This window comes from Mesoplodon mirus (assembly GCF_964341445.2).
Source record: "Mesoplodon mirus genome assembly, chromosome: 13".
NCBI classification, from domain to species: Eukaryota; Metazoa; Chordata; class Mammalia; order Artiodactyla; family Ziphiidae; genus Mesoplodon; species Mesoplodon mirus.
Window position 1 is genome coordinate 9811560 of NC_138989.1, and position 24824 is coordinate 9836383.

Consider the following 24824-nt stretch of genomic DNA (forward strand, 5'->3'; position numbering starts at 1 on the left):
TTATAACATTGTTTACAAATTTTAAAATAAAAATCTTAAGCTTTTGGAACCAGATTCATTTATAAATAGAACTGCCAGGATTAAGGCATGGGTAGTGGAAGCCATTTTATGGCTCACAATAATGACTGAATTGTTTTCTTCATTGATTTTTATCTGCTTTTGTTTTGCCACAGAGCTTAACTAGAAGCAGTGGAGCACAGTTACTAAAAAGCAAAAGCTCTGAAGTCTTACAGTGTTAGAATCTCAGCTTCATCGCTTCCTAGCCCTTTGACCCTGGGCAAGGTTCCTTAATTTCTCTGAAGTGCCATTCCCTCATCTTTAAAATGGATATGGCACTACCAACCTGACAGGCTGGGCTGTTGTAAGGATTAAAGGTTATATAAGTAATGCACTTGGCACAGTTCCTGAAACTTAACAGGCACAAAATAAATGGTAACCATCATTATATAAACAGAAAGCTCTCCATAAACTGTTTTCACATCATACATACATATCTAAACTTTTTTTCTTCAGAAAAATGGCTTCCACTTGGCTCAGAAATGCTAGTTTTTTTCTAACATGTTTTACACAGGGAAAAAGGTGTTAACAATAAATAAGAACTCTCATTTATTCTCTAACCTTTTAGATTGGGTTAAAACTAATGCAGACTCCCTATATAACATTTGCAGACTATGAATAACTAAATTCCTTATCTGTCACAAATGCAAATTCCTCATTTTCTTTTCCACTTTTCATCCTAAGGAGCCTGTTGACTTACATTCCATCACCCAGGGAAGCTAGTGACTCAGGTTTCTGGTCAATTAAAGTAAGAAACTAATTGTAACATTCCTTAAATCCATCTCCAGCTTTCTTCTATTCTCACTCGCATACACCTTCTCAGAGATCCTAAATACAACAATAGTAAGTCATTCCATCTCTGCCACTTTCTAGCTGAGTAAAGTTAAAACAGGTCACTTAGCGTCTCTGGGCCTTAGCTTCCTCATGGGTAAAATGCGATGGGGCAACAGATTATCTAACAGGAATGTGTGATAATCAAATGAGAATGAAAGTATACATATTATATATATGTAAAATGTATGTATATGCCCTAGCAGAACAAGCTCATGGTGGGTCCACTCAAATACAGTTTTCCCTCTCCCTTTCAATTATGACCCTAGTCAGCTTTCACAAGCTTAGACCAGGAGGCTTCTCAAACATACTGATTTCTGTGACTAGTGAGTGGCTATCCCAAAAGCACTGAAAGGAATAAGAACCTTAGCAACATACTAGACTACTCTCATAAGAGGACCTATCTTCTGATAAAGCAGTAAGTTTTCCCCCTTCATCTAAAAGACTTGCCATATTGTGTAAGATAGAAGCATGCTAAGCGTTAGTAATAAGGGGAAGCAAAGGTGTGAACTTTCTGCCTTGTCTCCCCTACTAGTACGTAAGCTCCAGGAAGGGAGAGACCTCATCTGCCTTGTTCACCACTGTGTCCCCAGAGCCTGGCAAACAGGAGGTACTCAAAAAGTTTAACTATGGTATGCCTATAAAATAAATGCCATGTTCCATTTGAGATGACAACTTTTCCTTGGCAGGGTAAACTCGTCTGCTTAATAATGAGACCAGTGCTCATGCAGTTAATAAAGAATTTACCACTTACTAAGTATACAAAGTGGTACAAAGCACTCGTCCCTGTCCTCAAGATGTTCTAAATCTAGAAGGCAGGCAATGCAAATACAGAAGCTCCTTTACTTTCAAACAAGTTAGATCCCAAATACTGATAGTTTCTCATCAACAAAGATGATCAACAAATGGCAAACAAGCACATGAAAATATGTTCAATATCATTAGGCATAAGGAAATGCAGATTCAAACCACAATGAAATAACACTGCACAGCCACTAGAACGGCTAAAATTAAAAACTAGCATAAACTAAGTGTTGCCAAGAAATTAGAGCAATTAGAAATCAGTTACTTTAGCAAACAGTTTCGCAATTATTTTTAAAATTAAATAAACATTTGCCATACAACATAGCAATTCCATTTCTAGGTATTTAATCAAGAGAAATGAAATTGTTATGACCACACAAAACCTGTACATCAATATTCACAGCAGTATTATTCATAATAGCCCAAAACTGCTAACAACTTAAAAGTGCATCATTGTACATTGATAAACATTGTACACGCACACAATGGAATACTACTCAGCAAGAAAAAAAGAAACTGTTAACATGCAGTAACATGAATGAATCTCAAAGCATTATGTTACATGAGAGAAGTCAAACACAAAAGGCTGTATACTGTATAATACCATGTATATGACATTCTAGAAAAAACAAAACTATAATGTTAGGAAACAGATCGGTGATTACCAGGTTTGGAGAAAGGGGACTGACTGAAGAGGCACAAGGAAAATTTATGGGATGATACTCTGATTGTGGTGGTGGTGGTATAAGACTGTACGTTTTTCAAAACTCAAGAACTATACAATAAAAAGGCTAAACTTTACTTTTTGTAAATTATATTTCAATACGTCTAATTAAAATACAATCTGTCACAGTAACTGTTTAGCAATTTAAGCTAAATCACGGCACACTGAACAATGAAATTTTTAAAGTTTCCTCTGTACATCCATGTGATCCTAAGTCCAAAATGGACAGGAGGAAGTTTGAACGCTTACAGACCCAATATATGAACATTCTATCTGGCATCTTCTCCCAAAAGGCAACCTCTTAATAATCTTTGCCAATGTCACTGGAGATGCCTTAGACTCTTTTTTCAAAGTACTGTGAACCTTTAGTGCTGTTTGCAGGTCTTGACAAAAATTTCAGCGATAGCATTTTAACTACTTTAGCCTTCTCCCAAATTAACACCACTAGCTGCAAACTTCCAGGTTTTTCCATTTCGTCCACTAATTCTCCTTATCTTTTGCTGATTATTACTGACTAGATGTGCATGGTACTTTGTGCTCTCTGTCCTTCAGAATAATTCGTCCCATCCCAAGCCATCATTTTCCTACTACTTATAGTTTTTAAAAATCTCTCATTTCTACCATAATTAAGTTGTTTCTTCCGACTGGCACTCTCAGTACTCACGGCTGCTGCACTTTTTGAAAATGACAGCTTTAACAACGATAAACTAAACTCAAACACAGTAAACACATAATTTTAAAATGACAAAAATGGTTGACTGCAAAATGACAATAAACCACCCCTAAAAAGGAAAAAACAAAACAAAAAGAGGCCATCTGTCGGTGGGATGAACCCGCTTTGATCTGTGGGGTAGCTCTGCTCCTAGTCTCAGAGTTCATCCTAAGGAGAAAGTTTGTAAGCGGAGGAGCTGCTGCACTTAAATGCAAGACACTGTACATTGGAGGGACTTCCCTGGTGGCGCAGTGGTTAAGAATTCGCCTGCCTAATGCAGGGGACACGGGTTCGAGCCCTGGTCCGGGAAGATCCCACATGCCGCGGAGCATCTAAGCCCGTATGCCACAACTACTGAGCCTGCGCTCTAGAGCCCGTGAGCCACAACTACTGAGCCCGCGTGCCACAACTACTGAAGCCCACGCACCTAGAGGCCGTGCTCTGCAACAAGAGAAGCCACCGCAATAAGAAGCCCTGCACCGAAATGAAGAGTAGCCCCCTCTCACAGCTACGAGAGAAAGCCCGCGCGCAGCAACAAAAACCCAACACAGCCAAAATAAATAAATAAATAAATAATAAATTTATGGGGGGGAAAAAGACACTGTACATTGAATGCCACAGGGATGATACTTGCCAAATATTACAGGGGCAGAGGAAGAATCCCATTTTCCTAGGGTAAATATGGTGAGAGACTGTGCAAGAAAAGATCTGTGCTAAGCCTTCAAAAACCTATGCTTAAGAGAACAAGATAACTAGATTGACATAATTTGATTTACTCTGGAGAATACAGTATGCACAGTCCGTGGAGGGACTTGACTAAACCTATTCATGAACAGTCTCGATGTGATTCAGCTAGTAACGCGAGCCACTAAAAGGTTCTTAATAGAAACAGTACACATTGAAAGATGTTTGGGGGAGATTTTTTTTTTGCCAGGGGCGGGGTGGGGGGGAGGATTCTTACGGCTGTAGAGTATACAGGAAGTATCTAGGCATAAAGAGACCAATCAGAAAGTTTGCTAAGCTACAGTCAGCAAATCCCTCGGGCAAATCCCTCAACCCACCCCCTTCTCTATCTACATCTCTTCTCTAAAGCCAGACGAAATCTCAGAATCCTTCAAACAACATGAAATCTCAGAATCCTCCAAACAACACAACAATCAATCATAATTACCAGATAAAGTGAAACCTATTTGCCAGCTAGGTTAAAGATTAAGAAAAGATAGTCAGAGAGGAAAGCAATGCCTGGTAGAAACAGAGGAACTTCATTTTGGATTCAAGTTCCTAAGTTAAAAAGACTAAAGAGACACTCTTCCACTTAAATGTGACAGAAAACAAAAAACAGCAGAGTAGGGGACTTTCCTGGTGGCACAGTGGTTAGGAATCTGCCTGCCAATGCAGGGGACATGGGTGTGAGCCCTGGTCCAGGAAGATCCCACATGCCTCAAAACGGCTAGGCCCACGCACCACAGCTACTGAGCCTGTGCTCTGGAGCCCATGAGACACAACTACTGAGCCTGAGTGCCGCAACTACTGAGCCCTCATGCCATATCTACTGAAGCCTGAGTGCCTAGAGCCCGTGCTCCACAACAAGAGAACCACCGCAGTGAGAAGACTGCGCACTGCAACGAGGAGTGGCCCCAGCTCACCGCAACTAGAGAAAGCCCGCGTGCAGCAACGAAGACCCAACACAGCCAAAAATAAATAAATAAATAAATTTTTAAAAAAATAGCAGAGTAGACCCTTCGTTAATTGAAATACTTAGAAAATTTTTTTCTGGATAGGTGGATCTTTTCTTAGATTACTAAATGAGTATCAAATTTTGAAAATAAGTCTTAAGAAACATATTACAAAGAAGAGGGAACAAGATTCCAAAGCCAGCTATGCAGCCAATGATGATGGGAGAACTTTGGCAAATAATCTCTGTGGCCTTAGTTTCCTCATCAGTAAAGAGAATGAGAAGTAAATACTCACCAGAGCCACCTCCAACTCCAGATCTGTATAATTCTAAAACACTGAGGGAATTCCCTGGCGGTCCAGTGGTTACGACTGCGTGCTTTCACTGCCAAGGTCCCAGGCTCGATCCCTGGTCAGAGGACTAAGATCCCGCAAGCCGCGTGGTGCACCAAAACAAATAAAATACTCAGAGCTGAATATGTGTCAAGAATGACGTGTAATAAAAATTTAGTATCTCACTTTTTAAAGAACGTATTATTTCCCCCTTTTAATAAGTACAGAAACTGAGCCTGAGAGTTGTAACTTGCCCATTCATTCACTCAAACATCTGACCACTTACTAAGTGCCAAGCACTGTTCCAGGAGACTGGGATACAATCGTGAACAAAATCAAGTTCCTGCCCTCACAGAGCTTAAATTTTAGTCACCAGGGGGTGAATCCCAATTCTAGCCCAGTCTGGGGTTACCAGATAAAATAAAGGATACCCAGTCAAATTTGAAATTCAGATAAATAATAATTTTGTTCCATGCAATTTGGGACCTATTTATACCAAAAAATCAGTCATCGTTTCTCAGAAATGCAAGTTGGGGGGAAGGGGTAATAAATTACGAGTTTGCAAGTTTTAACCTATATACACTATTATATATAAAATAGATAACCAAAAAGGACCAACTGTACAGCACCGGGAACTATACTCAATATTCTGTAATAACCTATAAGGGAAAAGAATCTGAAAAAGAATATATACGTCTGAATCACTGTGCCATACACCCGGAACTAACACAACATTGTAAATCAACTATACTTAAAAAAAAAAAAAAATGCAAGTTTAACTGGGCATCCTGTATTTTTATTTGCTAAAACTGGCAACCATAGAGTAGAAAAAAACTGCAAAACCCTTCTCAATCCTTTTACTGTATCTCGGTGCCCCTAAATCAGTGACTTTGACTACACCAATGAAAAATTACAGTTTAAATTGCAACACAGTATGTATACATTACAGAATTTCCTTAAAACAACTCTTATCCTTAAAATGCAATGCACTGTAATATCTTCTATTTTTTTCATTTTTTCTAAAAATGCCTGTCATGACCCACCAAAGTGATTTTACAATTTACTAAGGGGTTATCACCTAACCTTTGAAAAATTACTTCTTTGAAAGATGTGAAAAACAATTTAACCTTGTCTTACGAGTCACCATTATGAGCACATCAATTAAACATATTATGCCATAAAATAGTAATGCCTCTGGGGTCTACTAAGGCATGGAGCTATACACTTATAGCCTTTGATGGTAAACTTTTGAGCTCTTGTGTGTTTTTTTATAATTTTCCCATCTCTTAACTTTCTATCATACTATTATTACTTCTCATCGCTACCAGTATGTTTGCCCCTAAAAGTTTTACCTTTCTACTTCCTGGCAATCTGTAAATCAAAAAAACAAGCTAAGCAGAAATCACGTATAAAGTGAAAAAGGCCCCAAAGCGCTCCCCTTTCTGTAATCTGCACAAGCTTCAACCTTGAGTTTTTTCTCTACCTGATTTTCAAGTGTGTTTCAGGAATGAAAAAGAGGTAACTACACAAGGTCCACAAAAAATGTTTATGAGTCCCAAAAGAAGAATGCACGATTTGATTCAAAACCAGCCTTTTCTTTCTTTAAAACTAAAACTGGGACTTCCCTCGTGGTCCGGTGGCTAAGACTCCGCGCTCCCAGTGCTGGGGGCCCAGGTTCCATCCCTGGTCAGGGAACTAGACCCCATATGCATGTCACAACTAAAGATCCCATATGCCACAATGAAGATCCCGCATGCCACAGCTAAGACCCGGCAGAGCCAAATAAGTAAATAAACCTTTAAAAATAAATAAAATTTATAAATAAATAAAAATAAAACTATAACCAAGATACTCTATTTACAACAATTATTGCTAACAGTATCTTTTAACATATGACTTATAAAAAGCAATATGAACATAAAGTGGCAATCAAAAATATCTGACATTGACAACACTGTTAAAGTCTCTCAAGGTAATACTTTCAAGAGGACAACATTCTAAAGTTCTGAAACTCTTAATAAAAATAAGCCACATACCACAAACTGGTGAGAATTACAAAGACTCCATTACAGCATGCCATTTTATCCAGTTCCCAAAATGCATTTAGCTACTAATCATGGCATGAAATTGTTATTGTATGGCCACTTGACTCAATTTCAAGGCTTAAAGCACAAGCAATCTACTTAAGTATTATTTTAAAGGGAATTTCAAATTTTCACATGAATACAACTGCAAATAATTTTTAGCAAATAAAACCTAAGGTTAATAGTTGTGGCATATTTTCATAAACCCCCCAGATCCACAATACTAAACAATTACAACTAACAAAACCAAGGACTTCACATTTAAGTAGATTTCACACCACATATGTACAAAATTATATATATATTTTAAAAGATAAGGAACTAGACCTTCTATTTTATCCAGCCAAAGTGAAGGTTACAAAAGCTATCCTGAAGGGCAAGGACTGTCTGTGGCTGTGTCTTCTTTAAAATACAAAGCATGATCTATTTATTTGTTTGTTTGTTTATTTGGCTGCACTGGGTTTTAGTTGCAGTGTGCACGTGGGACCTAGTTCCCTGACCAGGGATCGAACCCGGGCCCCAGGCATTGGAAGCTCGGGGCCTTAGCCACTGGACAACCGGGGAAGTCCCACACAATATGATCTTGTTTATCTCTGTGTTTATTTTATTTATTTATTTATTTATTTTGTGGTACACGGGCCTCTCACTGTTGTGGGCTCCCCGTTGCAGAGCACAGGCTCCGGATGCACAGGCTCAGCAGCCATGGCCCACGGGCCTAGTTGCTCTGCGGCATGTGGGATCCTCCCAGACCAGGGCTCGAACCCGTGTCCCCTGCATTAGCAGGCAGATTCTCAACCACTGCGCCACCAGGGAAGCTCCCCCCCACCTTTTTTTCCCTCTTGGCCATCCTGCGGCATGCGGGATCCTAGTGCCCCAACCAGGGAGAGAACACGTGCCCCCTGCACTCGAAGCACAGTTTTAACCACTGGACTGCCAGGGAAGTCCCAACACATCCTTGTTTTTGAAATCTAACATCTAAGGAGGCAAAAAGATCTCAAGAGGAAAGAGCAATCTACTTCTATTTTAATGACACTCTTGCTAAAAAATATGGACCTCTTAAATCTTGGTATGGTTAACACTCACAGATGACCCAGATAGGCTTAAAAAAAAAAAAAAAAGGCAAGTACTTTCAATTAAAAAAATACAGTAGTGGGGCTTCCCTGGTGGTGCAGTGGTTGAGAATCTGCCTGCCAGTGCAGGGGACATGGGTTCAAGCCCTGGTCTGGGAAGATCCCACATGCTGCGGAGCGACTAGGCCCGTGAGCCACAACTACTGAGCCTGCACGTCTGGAGCCTGTGCTCCGCAACAAGAGAGGCCGCGACACTGAAAGGCCAGCGCACCGCGATGAAGAGTGGCCCCCGCTCGCCGCAACTAGAGAAAGCCCTCGCACAGAAACGAAGACCCAACACAGCCAAAAGTAAATAAATAAATAAAAATAAAGTAACTTTCATCTTAAAAAAAAAAAATACAGTAGCAGGTAGGCCTGTTGGTAAACTGTGTCTACACTTAAGTCACAATCATTTGAAATAGCTACAAAGAGAGAGTTTTGTTTAGGCTTAACTCTTTAAAATGATATCAAAATACTATTATTATCTAGCCAAAATAGAAAATTACAATTCTAGGGAAAAAATCTTATAAAAACTTAAAATCCTTTTCAAGGTAAACACTTTGCAATGGTGAAAATAAGTAGTAACACAGCTGTATCTATTTAGACAAAAAAAAAACTCCTTAAAGCTGAAACATATGGCTATTAAATAGCAATGATATGAGTTAACATCCCCTGTGTAAAAGTATAGAAACACAGAAAATACAAGTATACATTTAACCAAAAAAGAAACACCATGACTGATAACCATGCAATGCATTGACTTTGCAAAATGCAAAATCTTTAAGCAACTATAGGCTTACTTTTACCTTTGTCAAAGATAAGCAATTTGTTGTAGGTTTTTGCCCAATTTTAAACAGCGTATTTTCGCTGTACACCTGAAACTAACACAACATTGTAAATCAACTATATTCCAATAAAAAATTTTTAAGTATATTTTCTTTAGGTACTTGGGATGAAAATAAAACTGATTAGGTAAAATTAAAAAGCCCAATAGAAACACAAAAAGGTACCTCTTTTAACAGCCATCTACAGTTTACCTGTGGATTAATTTCAAATTTGACTATCATCAATACCCACATAAAAGAATGAATCAGCAAGGGATGATGCAGTTCAAACCTTATAAATTACAACTGGGGCCATATGATTAATTAATCTAGGTTAAAAGCAAATGGCTAACTACCTCACATTCAAAACTTTGCTCTAATGTTATCTCTTCAAGAGGCCTCTGCTAACCCATTAAAAACTGCAACCCACTCCCTTCCCCCACACTCCCATATCATATCCTTAATCTGCTCTCCTCTAATCCTATGGCTCTTAACTAATATATAGTTTGCTAATTTAATGTCTCATTTATTGTCTGGTTCCTCACACCGGAATGTAAACGACTGGAGGGGAGCTATCTTTCCTTTTATTCATTAATATATCCCAAGCACCTACCTCTCCATTGTACACAGATTTTCAATAAATTTATGTATTGAATGAATGTAGTTTTTTTAGGCTCTTCTATAAGAAACTTAATTTAAAGAGACAAAAATCTCACCAATATTTAAATGGAAGCATGGTGAACAATTACAATGCACTGCAGCATAATTTCTAAGTTGCAATGCCTTAAGAGAAAGAAGCAGTGAAAGTACTAAGCTGAAAATTACTAAGAAAGTTTTCATTCACACTTAATCCTGTATCCAAAGAAATTCTAATACTGTATTATTTTAGGGTCTGGAATACAGTAATAGGATTATAAACCTGTATCTACATCTATCTATCTATGGATACATACACATGCAACACATATATATTTTTTAACAGGGAAGGGAACATGGAAAAGAAAGAGATACGGCTTAACCAGTGATAATTCCCAATAGTGCTATGAAATTACAAAAAAAGGTACCAAAAATAATTTGATTGTATACTAGCAGCTAATAAAAAATACTTTTAGATGAACAAGGAAGGTTACCCAAAAACAAAACAAAGTTTCAGAGTAAGTTCCTCAGGACTGTCATTCCTCTACTTAGTAGAAGTATCAGCACAATAGATATACCATGTATCCTCATTAGTATTAACAGTTACAATTTTTAAACCACCTTCACATTCATTATTTAATTAAATCCTCAGAGAAACCAAACTGAAAGATAAACAGGTAACTAATAAAAGCACTTAATTATGTATGCACTCGACAGTAAATGCAACTTTTCCCTTCAAAATCCCCCAAAGTGTTTGACAAACTACAAAAAACCGTTCTATAAAAGAGCCACCTTTTCAGCACTGGAAACTAACACAAGTCTCCTGAAGAGTATTATGGCACAGCTAGCAAGAGCCATAAAAAACTTGAAGCCCTCTGACCTAGTAAAACCACTCCTGGGAACTTTCTCTAAGGAAATAATTAGACTGAAGCAAAAAGCTCTTAGTATAAAGATGTTTACTGCACGACCATCTATAATAGCAAAAATGTGGAAACCCAAATCCCCACAATAGAATGGTTAAGCAGAAACTTTAAAAAGAAAATTTATAATGCAGTGCTAAGAAGAAAAAAGCTGAACACAAAATAACATACACAATCACTAAAACCACATAAAAATCAAAGCGGCAAAAATAAGAATTGGATTAAGGTAAAATTATGTTCACACTTTAACACTGTGTTTACATTAATCTAAGAGAAAACAGCCACCTTCTAAAGCGTATGACAATTAAAGACAATAAATTTTTGAAGGCCATGAAAATCCACTGTTTACAACAACAAAAAAGTCAAATATGAAATGTTGTATTATTTAAGGAAGACATGTGAGTTTCTAGACTTCCAAGAATATTTTGCTGTCTCTAAGCATGGCAAACCCAATGCTGCATTTTTTTAATTCACCTTTGGTCCCAGAAACACATTTGAACTGCTGATACACGCAAGCATAAGTGAAGAAACTCCAGAAACTGTAATTGGTTTATAAAGAACCCAGTAACAGTGATTCAAAACGGAAAGGAATTCTACAAGTACATTAACTAAAGAACGTGTACAAGAACAAAATTTCACACTATATGAATCCAATACATTAAACGAAACTTTGCATATTCATCAAAAAGAATAAGGGCTACATACAATTTATGACTCAAAGAAAAGAACTTAAAGCAAGCAAGAATCTAAATTAATCTTAAATGTTTGTGAAGTCTCAAGGAATAAAAAAGATCTGTGGTATTAAAACATTCCAAATATTTTTGATCACTCAAGCCACTCTGGAACAAATTCTCTAATTTTTAAGCCTAAGGAAAACTGATGCAATCTAAAAGCCTTAGTTTTCATTTTTAATTATTTAAACAAGTTGAATATATCTGCCAGATTTCTATCTGATCCCAAAAAGGAAAAAACAATGCATCCTTCTTTATAAAAATTATATTTTAATTTTTCAAATTTTTTTTTTACTATGGATGCCACTGGAAAAGGGGAACTGAAGTTACAGAATCGCATGTGGACAGAGCTGGGAAAATAAGCACTTCATTTGAACTAGTTTTGATAGGTAGCAATTGTAGATGCTTCAAAGGCGAAACTGGGAGTGGGGGACGGGGGGGTGGGCAGGGTACAAGAAAACCAATGTTCCTGACTGTCCCACACTGAAGGCAGAATTCCTTAAAAAACCAGCTCTGGGGCCTCCCTGGTGGCCCAGTGGCTAAGAACCTGCCTGCCAATGCAGGGGACACGGGTTCGAGCCCTGCTCGGGGAACTAAGATGCCACATGCCGCGGAGCAACTAAGCCCGTGTGCCACAACTACTGAAGGCCGTGCGCCTAGAGCCCGTGCTCCGCAACAAGCCACCGCAATGGGAAGCCCGGCACCGCAAGGAAGAGTAGCTCCCGCTCACCGCAACTAGAGAAAGCCCGCGCCCGCGCGCTGCAAAAATAAAATAAATAAAAATTTAAAATTTATTTTTAAAAAATCAGCTCTGAATCATCTTGATGGATAAGTTATCCTGCCATAAATGATAATTCTTTGGAAATGGATTGCTAAAAACCTGTTTTCAAAAAGAAAACTGAAAAAAAAGAAGAAAAAGAAAAACAGAAAACTGCATCAAAAAATACCCTTATCCCACCACCTGCTAAAGCCAGGAGGTCTACTTAAGGAGGACTCTCATCACCGAGCTTGCCAACCCCGCCTAGGCCTAAGGGGAGGCACGGCAGTGCCGGCAACACGGATGGGCTCGGGGCACAGGGTAAGTGGACTGGCCTGCCCTTGGTGATCTCTGGCGGCACTCCCCAAGTTAAGGACACTGGCCACAACGGAATGCAATCTATTGACATTTGCTGCCCCGTCTGAACACTAAGCATTTTCTTAGTTCGCGAAATGCGAACTGACAACCCCCCACTCCCCCCACGCACCCCGCACCAGGCCTCCAGAGCCAGACCCGGTCGGCTGAGGCGACGTGAGCCCCCAGTCTGTACCACAAACCTGGGTCAGAGGGAAGTGGGGGAGGCGACGCAAGTAAACACCGCATTTCTGCCTTCCGGAACCCCACCGTGCCTCCTGCTGACATCCCTCTCCTCTGGAAATGTATAAATCGGGGCAAGGACTGGGGAAAAACACACAGCGTGCCCGCCCCCTGCCGCCAACACCCGCTACGTCCCCGGTCCGGCCTGAGCTTCTGCCGCGCGCCTGGGGCCGGCCCTCGCCCACCACTATTCAAAGGCGCCTTCTCCTCCGCGGCCTCGGAACAGCAATGCGGCTCGGCCGCCACCCGCGCCAGAGAGGCCTTGCGGGGGAAGGAGGGAGGCCGGGAGGGGGTCGGGCACTCCCCCATCCCTTCCGCACGTGGGGGAGGGCGGAACGCTGCGGGAAACTGCACAGAGCCCCACGATTCCCGCGGAGCTCTGGAGCCCCCGCCGCCGCCTCAGACTTAAATGGGAAGGGCTGCGGGGGTCACTGCCCACCCACCTCCACCCGGTCCTTCGATCTCTCCCTGGGCAGGGAAGGGCGTGGGGAAGGAGACTGCACAGACCCTCATGACTCCAGCTGAGGCTGTGGCTGCCCCTTTAACAGGCGGAGGGGGACACTACCCTAACTTTCCCCCCCTCCCTCGTTATTCCCAAACGGGGGAGTTGGCAAGTTTCGGGAGACAATCTAAACCTAAAGACCCTTCCACGTTAATATTTAAAGGAGGTGGGAACGCTGCCCAAGCATCCCCCCCACTGGGGGCAGAGGAGCCTTAAAGAAGGTGATCGAGGGCTGACAATCGCCGAGACCTGTGAAGCCTCCCGAACACTTAAATGGAGAGGGGGAGGCTGCCGAGTCCTTCCATCTTGACCGTTTGGGAGAGGGGGTGGGGATGTTGCAGGAGGATGGACACCGCCTGACATTCCCAGAGGGATTCCGCGGCGCCCCCTCACCCTACCGCACCAGGCTCTAGACGGGAGCGCCACCCCCAATGAAGGCCCCCAGCCCACCCCGCCCCCGAGCCCAGGCAGTCACGGGGCGGGGACCGCGGTGCGGGCCGCGGGGGAGGGGACGCGAGGCCCGGGCTGGTCCAGGCCCCTAAGCGTAGGGGGCTGGGGCGCGACACCCACCTGCCCAGGCCCGGCCGCCCGCCGCCTGCGCTCGCCACCGCCACCGAGGAGGAGGAGGAGGAGGAAGCCGCGGCCGAGGACGACGAGACTGAGGAAGAGGACGGCGACGGCGCGGCGGCGGGCGACGTGAGAAGGCCGCCGCCGCCGCCGGGCTTGCGGGCATTGGCGGCCGCGGGCTGCTGCTGCTGCTGCTGCTGCTGCTGCTGGGGCTTCAGCGACATGGTGAGGGGCCCATACACCGGCCCGCACGCCGGGCGGGGACAGCCGGGAGCCGGGCGCGCCGAGGAGACGCCGGAGCGCGGCGGGGACGCGCGGGCGCTGAGCGGGGAAGCGCGGGGAGGCGCGGCGGGGGGGGCACCCGGGCCGGCGAGGGGGAGAAGGAGGACGACGAAGGGGCGGGGAGGCCCGCCGAAACCGAGGAGCCGCCGGGAGCCGGGCCGGGGCGCGCTACCGCCGTTGCCGTTGCTACCAAAACAGTCTGAGGCGGAGGGAGGCGAGCGTTGCCCGGAGGGAGGGGGGCCGGGGCCGGGCGGGGGAGGGGCGGCGGAGGGATACGGTGTCGGAGCCCCGCCGCCGCTGCCGCCGCCCCGCCGCGCCGGCCGCGGGAGCGAGCGCCGCCCGGGCCACCTGGCCGCGGCGAAGCGACGAGGCTCGAAGGCCGCCGCGGGGCCCCGAGGAGCTGCGGCCGCCGAGCGCATCGGGGGTCGGGCACACAGAGGTTCCGCGTGGCGACGCCGGGTGGGCGCGGAGGTGCGGTGTGGGGACTCTTTACCGGAAGTCGGAAGGGTCGGGCGGAAGCAGAACGTGAGGAGGCACCGGGGCAGGGAGGGACACGTGAGGAGCGGGCGCAGCGCAGGGCCGCGTTCGCCGGGGTCGGGTGAGGGCCCGGCGTCGGCCGGCCCTGCCCGGATCCGCCCTCTTCGAGGCGGGTCTGCCCTTCGGAGAGGGAGTGTCTGTGTTCGCCTGTAGGGTCGGCCTAGTGTAGAGAACCCAAACGCAGTGGTGCTGGGCGCCCCTCACCCGCGCAGCGTTCACCGTTCTCAGGCTGCTAGGAGAATCCGTGTTTGCCCCACCTGATGCAACTTCGAAAATGGGCTGCAAGTGTCTTCAGGGCGGAGACTGTCTTGCTACATATAAAGCACCTGGAACACAAGCCTCCCATAGTTTCCTTTGTATCCCCGGCACCTGGCACACAGTAGGCTCTCACTGTGTCAGCCGGGTGTCAAAGACAGGCCGTCCTGTCTTCCCTTGCCAAGACCAACAGGGTAGGAATCGAACAACCTCCCGGGGCCACCCACATCTGATTACCTTTTCCCCGCTTTTCCAACCCCGGCACCACTGACCAGAAAACTCTCTTGGGTATCTGACCTTCATTTGAACCCATGTTCCTTCACTTTGAACTTCTTTTTCCTCCTTCATGAGACTCAAAAAGAAGTGTACATGATTGGTAGAGCTATTGGTAATGGGGTTTCCTTCGGTGGAGACAAAACAGATCTCACAAGAATGTGCGAACTTTAGACCTTGGCCCCTTTAGAAGTTTTACTTTAACTTAGCTTGGTAGCCAGCACAGTAATCCGTGTTTCTTTTCTTTCTTTCTTTCTTTTTCTTTTTTTACTGTGTTGCAATTAAACTGAAAGCGATTAGGTAACTTTTGTTTCCCTTGGTGAAGAATATAGTTTTTTAAAAAGTGAAATTACTTCAGGAAATGATAGGGAGGAAACACCAACATGTACCTCAGTCTCCCAGAACTGTCAAATAAAGGTAAAGACATAGAGGAACTTAGAAAATGATTAAGCCATGAGCCTCCAGTAGCCAAATTGAAAATCTCCTAGGTAGTTGGGCAAAAATGATTATCATATTCTGCAAACAGTTGAAAAGTGGGATATCAACTTTATCTTCCATCTGAGGTAGAAAGGAGGTTGAGGAGGGAAAGAGCATTCTTTTAAGCCAACAGTTGCAAAATCCTTGAAAAATTAACCCAAAGGAAACAGACTAAAAAACTGGATGAGGGAAAAAAAAAAAAAAAATAGAAGGACCATAATAGAAATACAATCAACTTTCTCTCGTTTAATGATTTGACAGTTAGCCATATCTGGGACCAAGGTCCCAAAATTCAATGTCAGGACCAAATTCCACAGATAGAAGGAAAAAAGAAAGTGGAATAAGAAGGCCTGAAGCTGACATAGCTTAACTTGATTTCATTTATGCTGAGAAAGCTGAAGTTTTCACCTATTATTATTGAAACTATATTTTAACAGCTTTATTGAAATATATCTTACATACTATGAAATTCACCCATTTTGTGTACAATTCAGTGATTCTCTGTAAATTTGCGCAGTTGTGCAACCATCACAACTAATTTCAGAACATCTCCATTGCCCCAAAAGAATCATTTTTACCCATTTGCAGTTACTCCCGGAACATCCTCAGCCCCAGCAGCCGCTAATCTACTTCCTGTCTCAGTGGATTTATCTGCTGTACACATTTCATATAAATGGGATTTTACAATGTGTTCTTTGCCATCTTTCACTTGACATGTTTTTGAGGTTTATCCATGTCATAGCATGTATCAGGGTTTCATTCCTTATTATCACTGAATAGTATTCCATTGTATGGATATACTTGGATTCAACCAACCATGGGTCGAAAAAGAAATTTTTTTTAAATTTTATTTATTTATTTTATTTTTGGCTGCATTGGGTCTTCGCTGCTGCACGCGGGCTTTCTCTAGCTGCGGCAAGCGGGGGCTACTCTTCGTTGCGATGCGCAGGTTTCTCATTGCGGTGGCTTCTCTTGTTGCAGAGCACGGGCTCTAGGTGCGTGGGCTCAGTAGTTGTGGCTCGCGGGCTTAGTTGCTCCATGGCATGTGGGATCTTCCCGGACCAGGGCTTGAACCTGTATCCCCTGCATTGGCAGGAGGATTCTTAACCACCGTGCCACCAGGGAAGCCCGAAAAAAATTTTTTTTCTTACAGGTTTTTTTGGTTTGTTTTTGTTTTTTGTTTTGTTTGTTTTGGCCACGCTGTGCGGCTTGTTGGATCTTAGTTCCCCCACCAGGGGTCGAACCCAGGCCCCTGGCAGTGGAAGCGCTGAGTCCTAACCACTGGACTGCCGGGGAGTTTCCCCCCAAAAAATTTTAATTCCCAAAAGTTCTAAAAAGCAAAACTTGAATTGGCCAAGCTCTGGCAACTATTTATATAGCATTTACGTTGTATTAGTTATTATAAGTAATCTAGAGGTGATTTAAAGTATACAGGAGAATGTATATAGGTTATATGCAAATACTACACCATTTTATACAGAGGACTTGAGCATACTCGGATTTTGGTATCCATTGGTTCCAGGGGTTCCTGGAACCAATCCCCTGAGGATACCGAGGGATGACTATACCACATTCTGTGTATCTACTCACCAGTTGGTGGACATTTTGATTGTTTCAAGTTTTGGGCTATTATGAATAATGCTGCTATGAACATTTGTAAACATGTCTTCATGTAGACATATGTTTTTATTTCTCTTGAGCAGATGCCTAATAATGGAATGTTGGGTGATATGGTAAATTTAACTTTTTAAAGATACTGTCAAACTCTTCCAAAGTGACTGTGCCATTTTATAATACATCCACACCTGGAATGTTTGAGAGTTTATCATTAAAATTTGATGTCTCGGGAGTTCCCTGGTGGCCTAGTGGTTAGGATTCTGGGCTTTCACTGCCGTGCTCAGGTGCAATCCCTGGTCAGGGAACTGAGATCCCACAAGCTATGCGGTGTGGCCAAAAAAAACAAAAACAATTTGATTTCTGTTTTTATATTAAAATAGAAACCAAGGGAACCTCTACTGTTGATTCTATTCTATACAGCCCCCTTTTTTTCTTTGTGGAAGGAGGATCACCACCCAAAATGAAGGAATATCACTTATTGCAAACCCTTCATCTGAATTCTGGATCTCTGAAGACATGGTTAACAACAACTGTGACATCAGAGGGCTTTAGCTTTAGATGAAAATGCCAGGATAATGCACCGTAAGACAAAATGGTGTGTGGGAATTCCCTGGCAGTCCAGTGGTTAGGACTCAGAGCTTCCACTTCTGGGGCCTGGGTTTGATCCCTGGTCGGGGAACTAATCCCGCCCCCCACCAAAAAAAAAAGACAAAATAGTGTGGAAGGCAGCCGTTAAAGTGACCCCTTATGATCCTGTTCTCCTGGTGTTCAGACCCTGTGAAATCCCCTCCACTTGAATATGAGCAAGACCTAGTGGCTTCCTTCTAACAAAAAGTTGGAAAAAATTATGGGTTTTCACTCCAAGATTAGGTTACAAAAACTGTGCCTTTTGTATTGGATTGCCCATTCTCACTTGCTTTGAAGAAGGCTAGCTGCCATGTTGTGAGCTGCCCTATGGAGAGGCCTACATGGCAAGGAACTGATGTCTCCAACCACAGAGAGAACCTGATGGCCACCAACAAGCCATGTGAGTGAGCTTGGAAGAGGATCATCCTCCAATCAAGCCTTGATATGACTCTAGCCCTGCTCAATGTACCTTATTAGGCTTTGTTAGAAACCCTGTGCCTGAGACACTCAGCTAAACTGTACCAGACTCCTAACTCTTGTTGTTTAAGTCATTAAGTTTTGCAATAATTTGTTATGCAGCAATAGATAACATGGGCTTCCCTGGTGACACAGGGGTTGAGAATCTGCCTGTCAGTGCAGGGGACACGGGTTCGAGCCCTGGTCTGGGAAGATCCCACATGCCGCAGAGTAACTGGGCCCGTGAGCCACAACTACTGAGCCTGCACATCTGGAGCCTGTGCTCCGCAGCAAGAGAGGCCGCGACAGTGAGAGGCCTGCGCACCGCGATGAAGAGTGGCCCCCGCTCACCGCAACTAGAGAAAGCCATCACACAGAAACGAAGACCCAACACAGCCAAAAATAAATAAAGAAATAGATAGATAGATAGATAACTAATACACACAACCCCCAAAAAAGTGCATTTCCTGTGATTTCTGTGTGCATTCAGAATCCTTTAAAGACAAATGCTGAAGTCAGGAACTAACACTGTATCCAATAGAAGTTGAATTTTTGAATGCTTCCCCCACCCCAAATGATTTTCAGGTAGCCGTTTAAACAAAACCAACAAGTGTCATTGGGGAGTTGTCATCGAAGCCAGTGAAGAACATTGTTCTGAAAGAGTTCGGATATAGAAAAGTATTTGCTTAAATACTTCAAAAATTGCTGTGGCCATTTCAACCACTATTTCAGAAATGAAAGAAGTATCAAGTGAGAAACCATATAGAGAAAGACTTTCAAACTTGGGAATCCAGTCCTGTGGATTCTATACTTGCTTTCTGATTTTCAGTGACCCTTCAATGAGCCACACGGCCTTTTAATTTTCATCACAGCAATGAGTAATCAAGTCTGAGGATTTGGAGATGAAAAAGTGATGCAGCCATGCAAAACAGAAATGGGAAGAGCGATTTGTGATCACTCAGTACAGCAGCACACATCAGATGATCCAGTATTTCCAGCAATTCATTTTTCTGCAATCATTTCTTTTCAGCTCTCTTCATTTGAACATGCTTAATGTATGATGATACATTATTCACTCAATACTCTTGATTTCTCTTTCAAGAGCATGAAAATTAATTCAAATCAAAACTAACGTGCACCCCCCCAAAACCCATCCTCTTCAAGTTTTTGCATAGACTTGAAAAAAAAAAAGAAGAGCAGATGTAATTTCAAAAATAGGACCATCACTAATTAAACCAGTGTTTTTTTTCCAACCATGGTTACTCAGAATTCTTAGAGGCTAATCTATTTGCGGACACTCCAGGAATCCCAAAAGACTAAAGGCGATAAAAAAAAGAAAAGAGAGAAAGAAAGAAAGAAGGAAGGAAGGAAGGAAGGAAAGAGAAAGAAAGAAAGAAAAAGAAGAGTGTGGTATGATGCTTCCAGGAGGGCATTATTTACACACCTTGTGTGCAAAGTAACGACATTCCCATAGGTTTGAAAAAACTGAGGAGGGTGTGACAAAATAGGGAACACAGCAACATTATTTGAAAAGCTTTTAAATGAGCCATTTCCTCCACACAAGCACACTTCTGGTTGTTAAGTTGCTCGTTTTGTTTTACCTTGTGGGACAGAATAATGATGCGGTGACATTATTCACAAGGCAAAAGCTGGATGCCGGCTGAAATAGACACAAAAGAAAGAATTCTTTATTTTTCACTGGAAATGCTTGTGCTGTGCAGAGCCAGAAACTTAAAGAAACTCAGCCATTTGTTTTTCCTGGTTCTCCCTTTCTGTTTTCATTCACCCTCTTTTTGGGAGGTGAATTTCCTGGGCAGCCTGTTATTTCAGGGTCCACAGATTTATGGAAAGCCAAAGATGTGAGGTATGCACCATTTGGAGAATGCAGGATGGGATTTAAAATGGATGCGTGCAGCACCGGTGACAGCTGAGCTGGCCTTTAGCATGTGATCTTGTTAGTTTGCTACAGGATACTGTGAGCCCTACAGTGGAACCCCAGAGGGATCAGACTATAATTAATACTGACATTGCTGACCTATGATCTTAGAAGAGGGACTTAGATTCTTATTTGGAAGTGGAACACATACAGACTTAACAATACCCACTGTCTTACTTAAGCTCCCATATTATCAAAACTATTTCTTTTCTATAAGGTAAGCCAGGACTTGAGAATGTTAATGATGATAATAATTGCAGTCCCTTCTATAGCAGGCACCGTGTGCCAGCTCTGTTCTATGTTCTTTCTGCATAATAACTCATTTAATCCTCACAACAATCCATTGACTCTTGTCGGGAGGGGAGAATTTTGTCTCGCCCTAAAGGACATTAGCAATCTTGAGAGACATTTTTGGATGTCACAATTGAAGGGGAAATGCTACTGGCATCCTGTGGGTAGTGACCAGGGATGCTACTAAACACCCTACAATGCACAAGACAGCCCCCACCAGAGAATTTTCCAGCCCTAAATGTCAGTGGTGCTGAGGTTGGTTGAGAAACCCTGCATTCACCCTATGAAGTAGACAGGATTATTATATTTCCATTTGATAGATGGGGAGACTGAGGCACAGAGAGTGTAAATCACCTTGCCTAAACTTAGACTCATTAAATGACAGAGCTGGGATTTGAGGCCAGGCAGTCTGTCTCCAACATCTGGACTCTAAACCACTTTGCTATTTGAAATAGTGATGGCCCAAGCTGGCTCTCTGGGAAAAATAAACTAATCTCCTTGGTTTCATCAAATGCAATCTTCTAGGGAGCTGGCACCACAGATTACTGCCTGTTTCCTGATTAGAGAAATAACTGACTATTGTAAAAGTCACCATCTGCAAGAAACAAGCTGGCAGTGCCTATCAAAAGTGACACTGCACCTTCCCCTTGGCCCAATAAGGGTGAAAAGATGAGTGTACAAGGATAATCAGTGCAGTGTTGTTTGGAACAAAGAATAGAAACTCCATCAGCGGCAGACAGATAAATGCCTTGTAGGGTGTCACAAATACAATGGAATATGGAATATTCTCAGCTGTGCAGTGAGAAAGACGTAGATCTTTACACTGATCTGAAAAGATCTTTAAGACCTGTTGTTAAAAAAAAGAAAAGGGCTTCCCTGGTGGCGCAGTGGTTGAGAGTCCGCCTGCCGATGCAGGGGACACGGGTTCATGCCCCAGTCCGGGAAGATTCCACATGCCGCGGAGCGGCTGGGCCCATGAGCCATGGCTGCTGAGCCTGCGCGTCCAGAGCCTGTGCTCCGCAACGGGAGAGGCCACAACAGTGAGAGGCCCGCGTACCGGAAAAAAAAAAAAAAAAAAGAAAAAGAAAAATGGGGCTTCCCTGGTGGCGCAGTGGTTGAGAGTCCGCCTGCCGATGCTGGGGACACGGGTTCGTGCCCCGGTCCGGGAAGATCCCACATGCCGCAGAGCGGCTAGGCCTAAGAGCCATGGCCGCTGAGCCTGCGCGTCCGGAGCCTGTGCTCCGCAACGGGAGAGGCCACAACAGTGAGAGGCCCGCGCACCGCAAAAAAAAAAAAAAAGAAAAAGAAAAATGGTAACTATGTGAGGTGACGGAGGTGTTAATTCACTGGATTGCAGTAATCACTTTGGAAAGTCTACATATATCAAACCATCACGTTGTACACTTTAAATATATACAATTTTATTTGTCAATTGTACCTCAAAAAAGCTGAGGGGAAGGAAGGAACTGTTGGTAAGCCAAAAACAGAAAATTAAAAAATGAAACAAAACAACAAAACATAAATGTGTAGGATATTTTGTATGGTATACACCTACTTGTGTTAAACAAAAGGAAAGTATGTGTGTGTGTGTGGTTTTTTTTTTACTGTGTATATATGCATACATCTAGAATATCTCTAAATGAGGCACAAAAAATTGACACTAGGGGACTAGGGACCCTTTACACTGTTTGAAAACTTATTTTACCATGCCTTTTATACCTTGTATATTACCTTTTCCAAAAAAAAAATAATAATAACATGTTAGGACATCAGTAGGAATAACTAATATTTGTATAGCACCTCGTGGTTTACAAAGCACTTGTTTTTTTTTTGGCCATGCCTCGTGGCTTGTGGGAGGCCTATGGGATTGAACCCAGGGCCACAGCAGTGAAAGCGCCGAGTCCTAACCACTAGACCACCAGGGAACTCCCACAAAGCCCCTTTATTTGCATTGTTTCCTTTGGCACTGACCCCATTATAGGGATGGCAACACCAGAACAGAAAAGTGGCATGAGCTATCCAAGGTCACTCGCTGCTGACCTTGGGTACTGCCCTTTCTCATTTCCCAAAGTAAGATCAATTACTATCTCTACCACTTTAATTTTGTTTTATTCAGCCACAAACTGCCATTCTCAAACTCTAAGCAGTCAATCCTAGGTCACATAGAAATGGAAAAGAAAGGCTTGTTTCAGGAACTCTTCACCCCTGCATCCCTTTCTGCCACGTTTGTATTGTTTTCTTCTGAAATGCCATATTGGTCAAATATAGGAGCTGCAGAAACAGGTAGAACCCTTCACTCCCACCACCCAAACAGAGTCCATCTGTATGTGGTAAGCACTTAATAAACTTGAGTTGATTTGATTTGACAGAGACTAACTCTCAGTTTATACACATTTGCTTCTTTGAGCTTGAAATGGCATATGCTTCCTATTCAGACCTGCTGATGGCTACCAGCCATGGACCACAATGATGGGGCCAACATCAAGGTCACCCCCTAATGACCCAAGCATTTCCACGCAGTGATGGGGACGGTTGAACAGCTAGCCTTCCTTACACACGTCTCCATCTTATGTGATTTGCCCAGTTTGCATTCACCCACTGGATAAAGCTTACTTCTCTTACAGTTAATAGCGTGTGATGCGGTCTTGTAGGCACTGGAGCCAAGAAACCACGAGGGGCATTTTGGGGAACTCTTCTAAGTCACCAGCCTTCTGCAGGCCTGAAGGAGGTCGGAGCTGAGTCCCTATGAGAGTTGGTTTCACTCTCCTTTGATCAGGGTTCTCTTCCATTGCACATGTGGCTCATTTCTGTCCTCAGAGGGTCAATACAGGACAAGTCTTCATGCAGCAGTAAGCAATTGATAGGCTTCTGGTATCCTGGAAATGACTCAGAAATCCTATTACTGCAATTTCTAATGATCTAGACACATGATTTTTTTTTTAAGTTACACAAGCCTTTTAAAGAACATTCTGAGTATTTGTGTATCAGCATTCCCTGTGTAACAGACCACCCCCAACATAGTGGCTTAAAACAATTAACTTTTTAAAATTTCTTAAAATTGTGTGGGTTGACTGAATAATTCTTCCATTCTGGGCTGGCTTGACTGGGGTTGGATGGTCTAGGATGGTCTCATTGACATGTCTGGCAGTTGGCTCTATGTCAATTGCAGATGGTAAAGACAACTTGGCCACATGTCTATCAACTGTACTTCAATTTAAAAAAGAGAAGTGAGAAATGCAAATCAAAACTACATGAGGTATCACCTCACACCGGTCCAAATGGCCATCATCAAAAAATCTACAAACAATAAATGCTGGAGAGGATGTGGAGAAAAGGGAACCCTCTTACACTGTTGGTGAGAATGCAAATTGGTACAGTCACTATGGAGAACAGTATGGAGGTTCCTTAAAAAAAGAAAAATAGAACTACCATATGACCCAGCTATCCCACTCCTGGGCATATACCCAGAGAAAACCATAATTCAAAAAGATACATGCACCTCAATGTTCATTGCAGCACTATTTACAATAGCCAGGACATGGAAGCAACCTAAATGTCCATCAGCAGAGGAATGGATAAAGACGATGTGGTACATATCTACAATGGAATATTACTCAGCTATAAAAAAATGAAATTGTGCCATTTGCAGAGTCATAGGTGGACCTAGAGACTGTTATACAGAGTGAAGTAAGTCAGAAAGAGAAAAACAAATATCGTATATTAACGCATGTATGTGGAATCTAGAAAAGTGGTACAGATGAACTTATTTGCAAAGCAGAAATAGAGACAGACACAGAAGTAGAGAACAAACATATGGATACCAAGAGGGGAGGAGGGGGTGGGATGGATTGGGAGATTGGGATTGACATGTATACACTACTATGTATAAAATAGATAACTAATGAGAACAGACTGTATAGCACAGAGAACTCTACTTGGTGCTCTGTGGTGACCTAAATGGTAAGGAAATCCAAAAAAGCGGGACTATATGTATACGTATGGCTGCTTAACTGTGCTGTACAGCAGAAACTAACACAACATTGTAAAGCGACCATACTCCAATTAAAAAAAAAAGTGGAATCATACAGATAAATAAATAAATGTGTACAATTCACTGGTTTTTAGTATATATAGAGTTGTGCAACTATCACCAGAGTATAATTTTAGAACGTTTCATTGTCCCCCAAAGAAATCCACTACCCATTAGCAAT

General features: G+C 42.9%; 1 protein-coding gene across 12 annotated transcripts in view; it reads right to left on the bottom strand.

Annotated features, from left to right (window-relative positions):
- Positions 1 to 14182, bottom strand: part of ATXN2 (ataxin 2) — a 134690-nt gene extending 120508 nt beyond the window's left edge. For 11 of the 12 annotated variants that reach the window (XR_014295781.1, XM_082641222.1, XM_082641220.1 and 8 more), the window contains exon 1: positions 13866 to 14182. Coding sequence is in view for 10 of the 12 variants with exons in the window: in XM_082641222.1 (XP_082497348.1) it covers positions 13866 to 14086 (221 nt within the window). In the remaining 2 variants the exon portion in view is untranslated. Of the gene's footprint in view, positions 1 to 12753; positions 13032 to 13865 lie in introns of those variants that run through there. The other variant, XM_082641216.1, reaches the window with a different exon arrangement.
- Positions 14183 to 24824: the final 10642 nt, after the last annotated feature.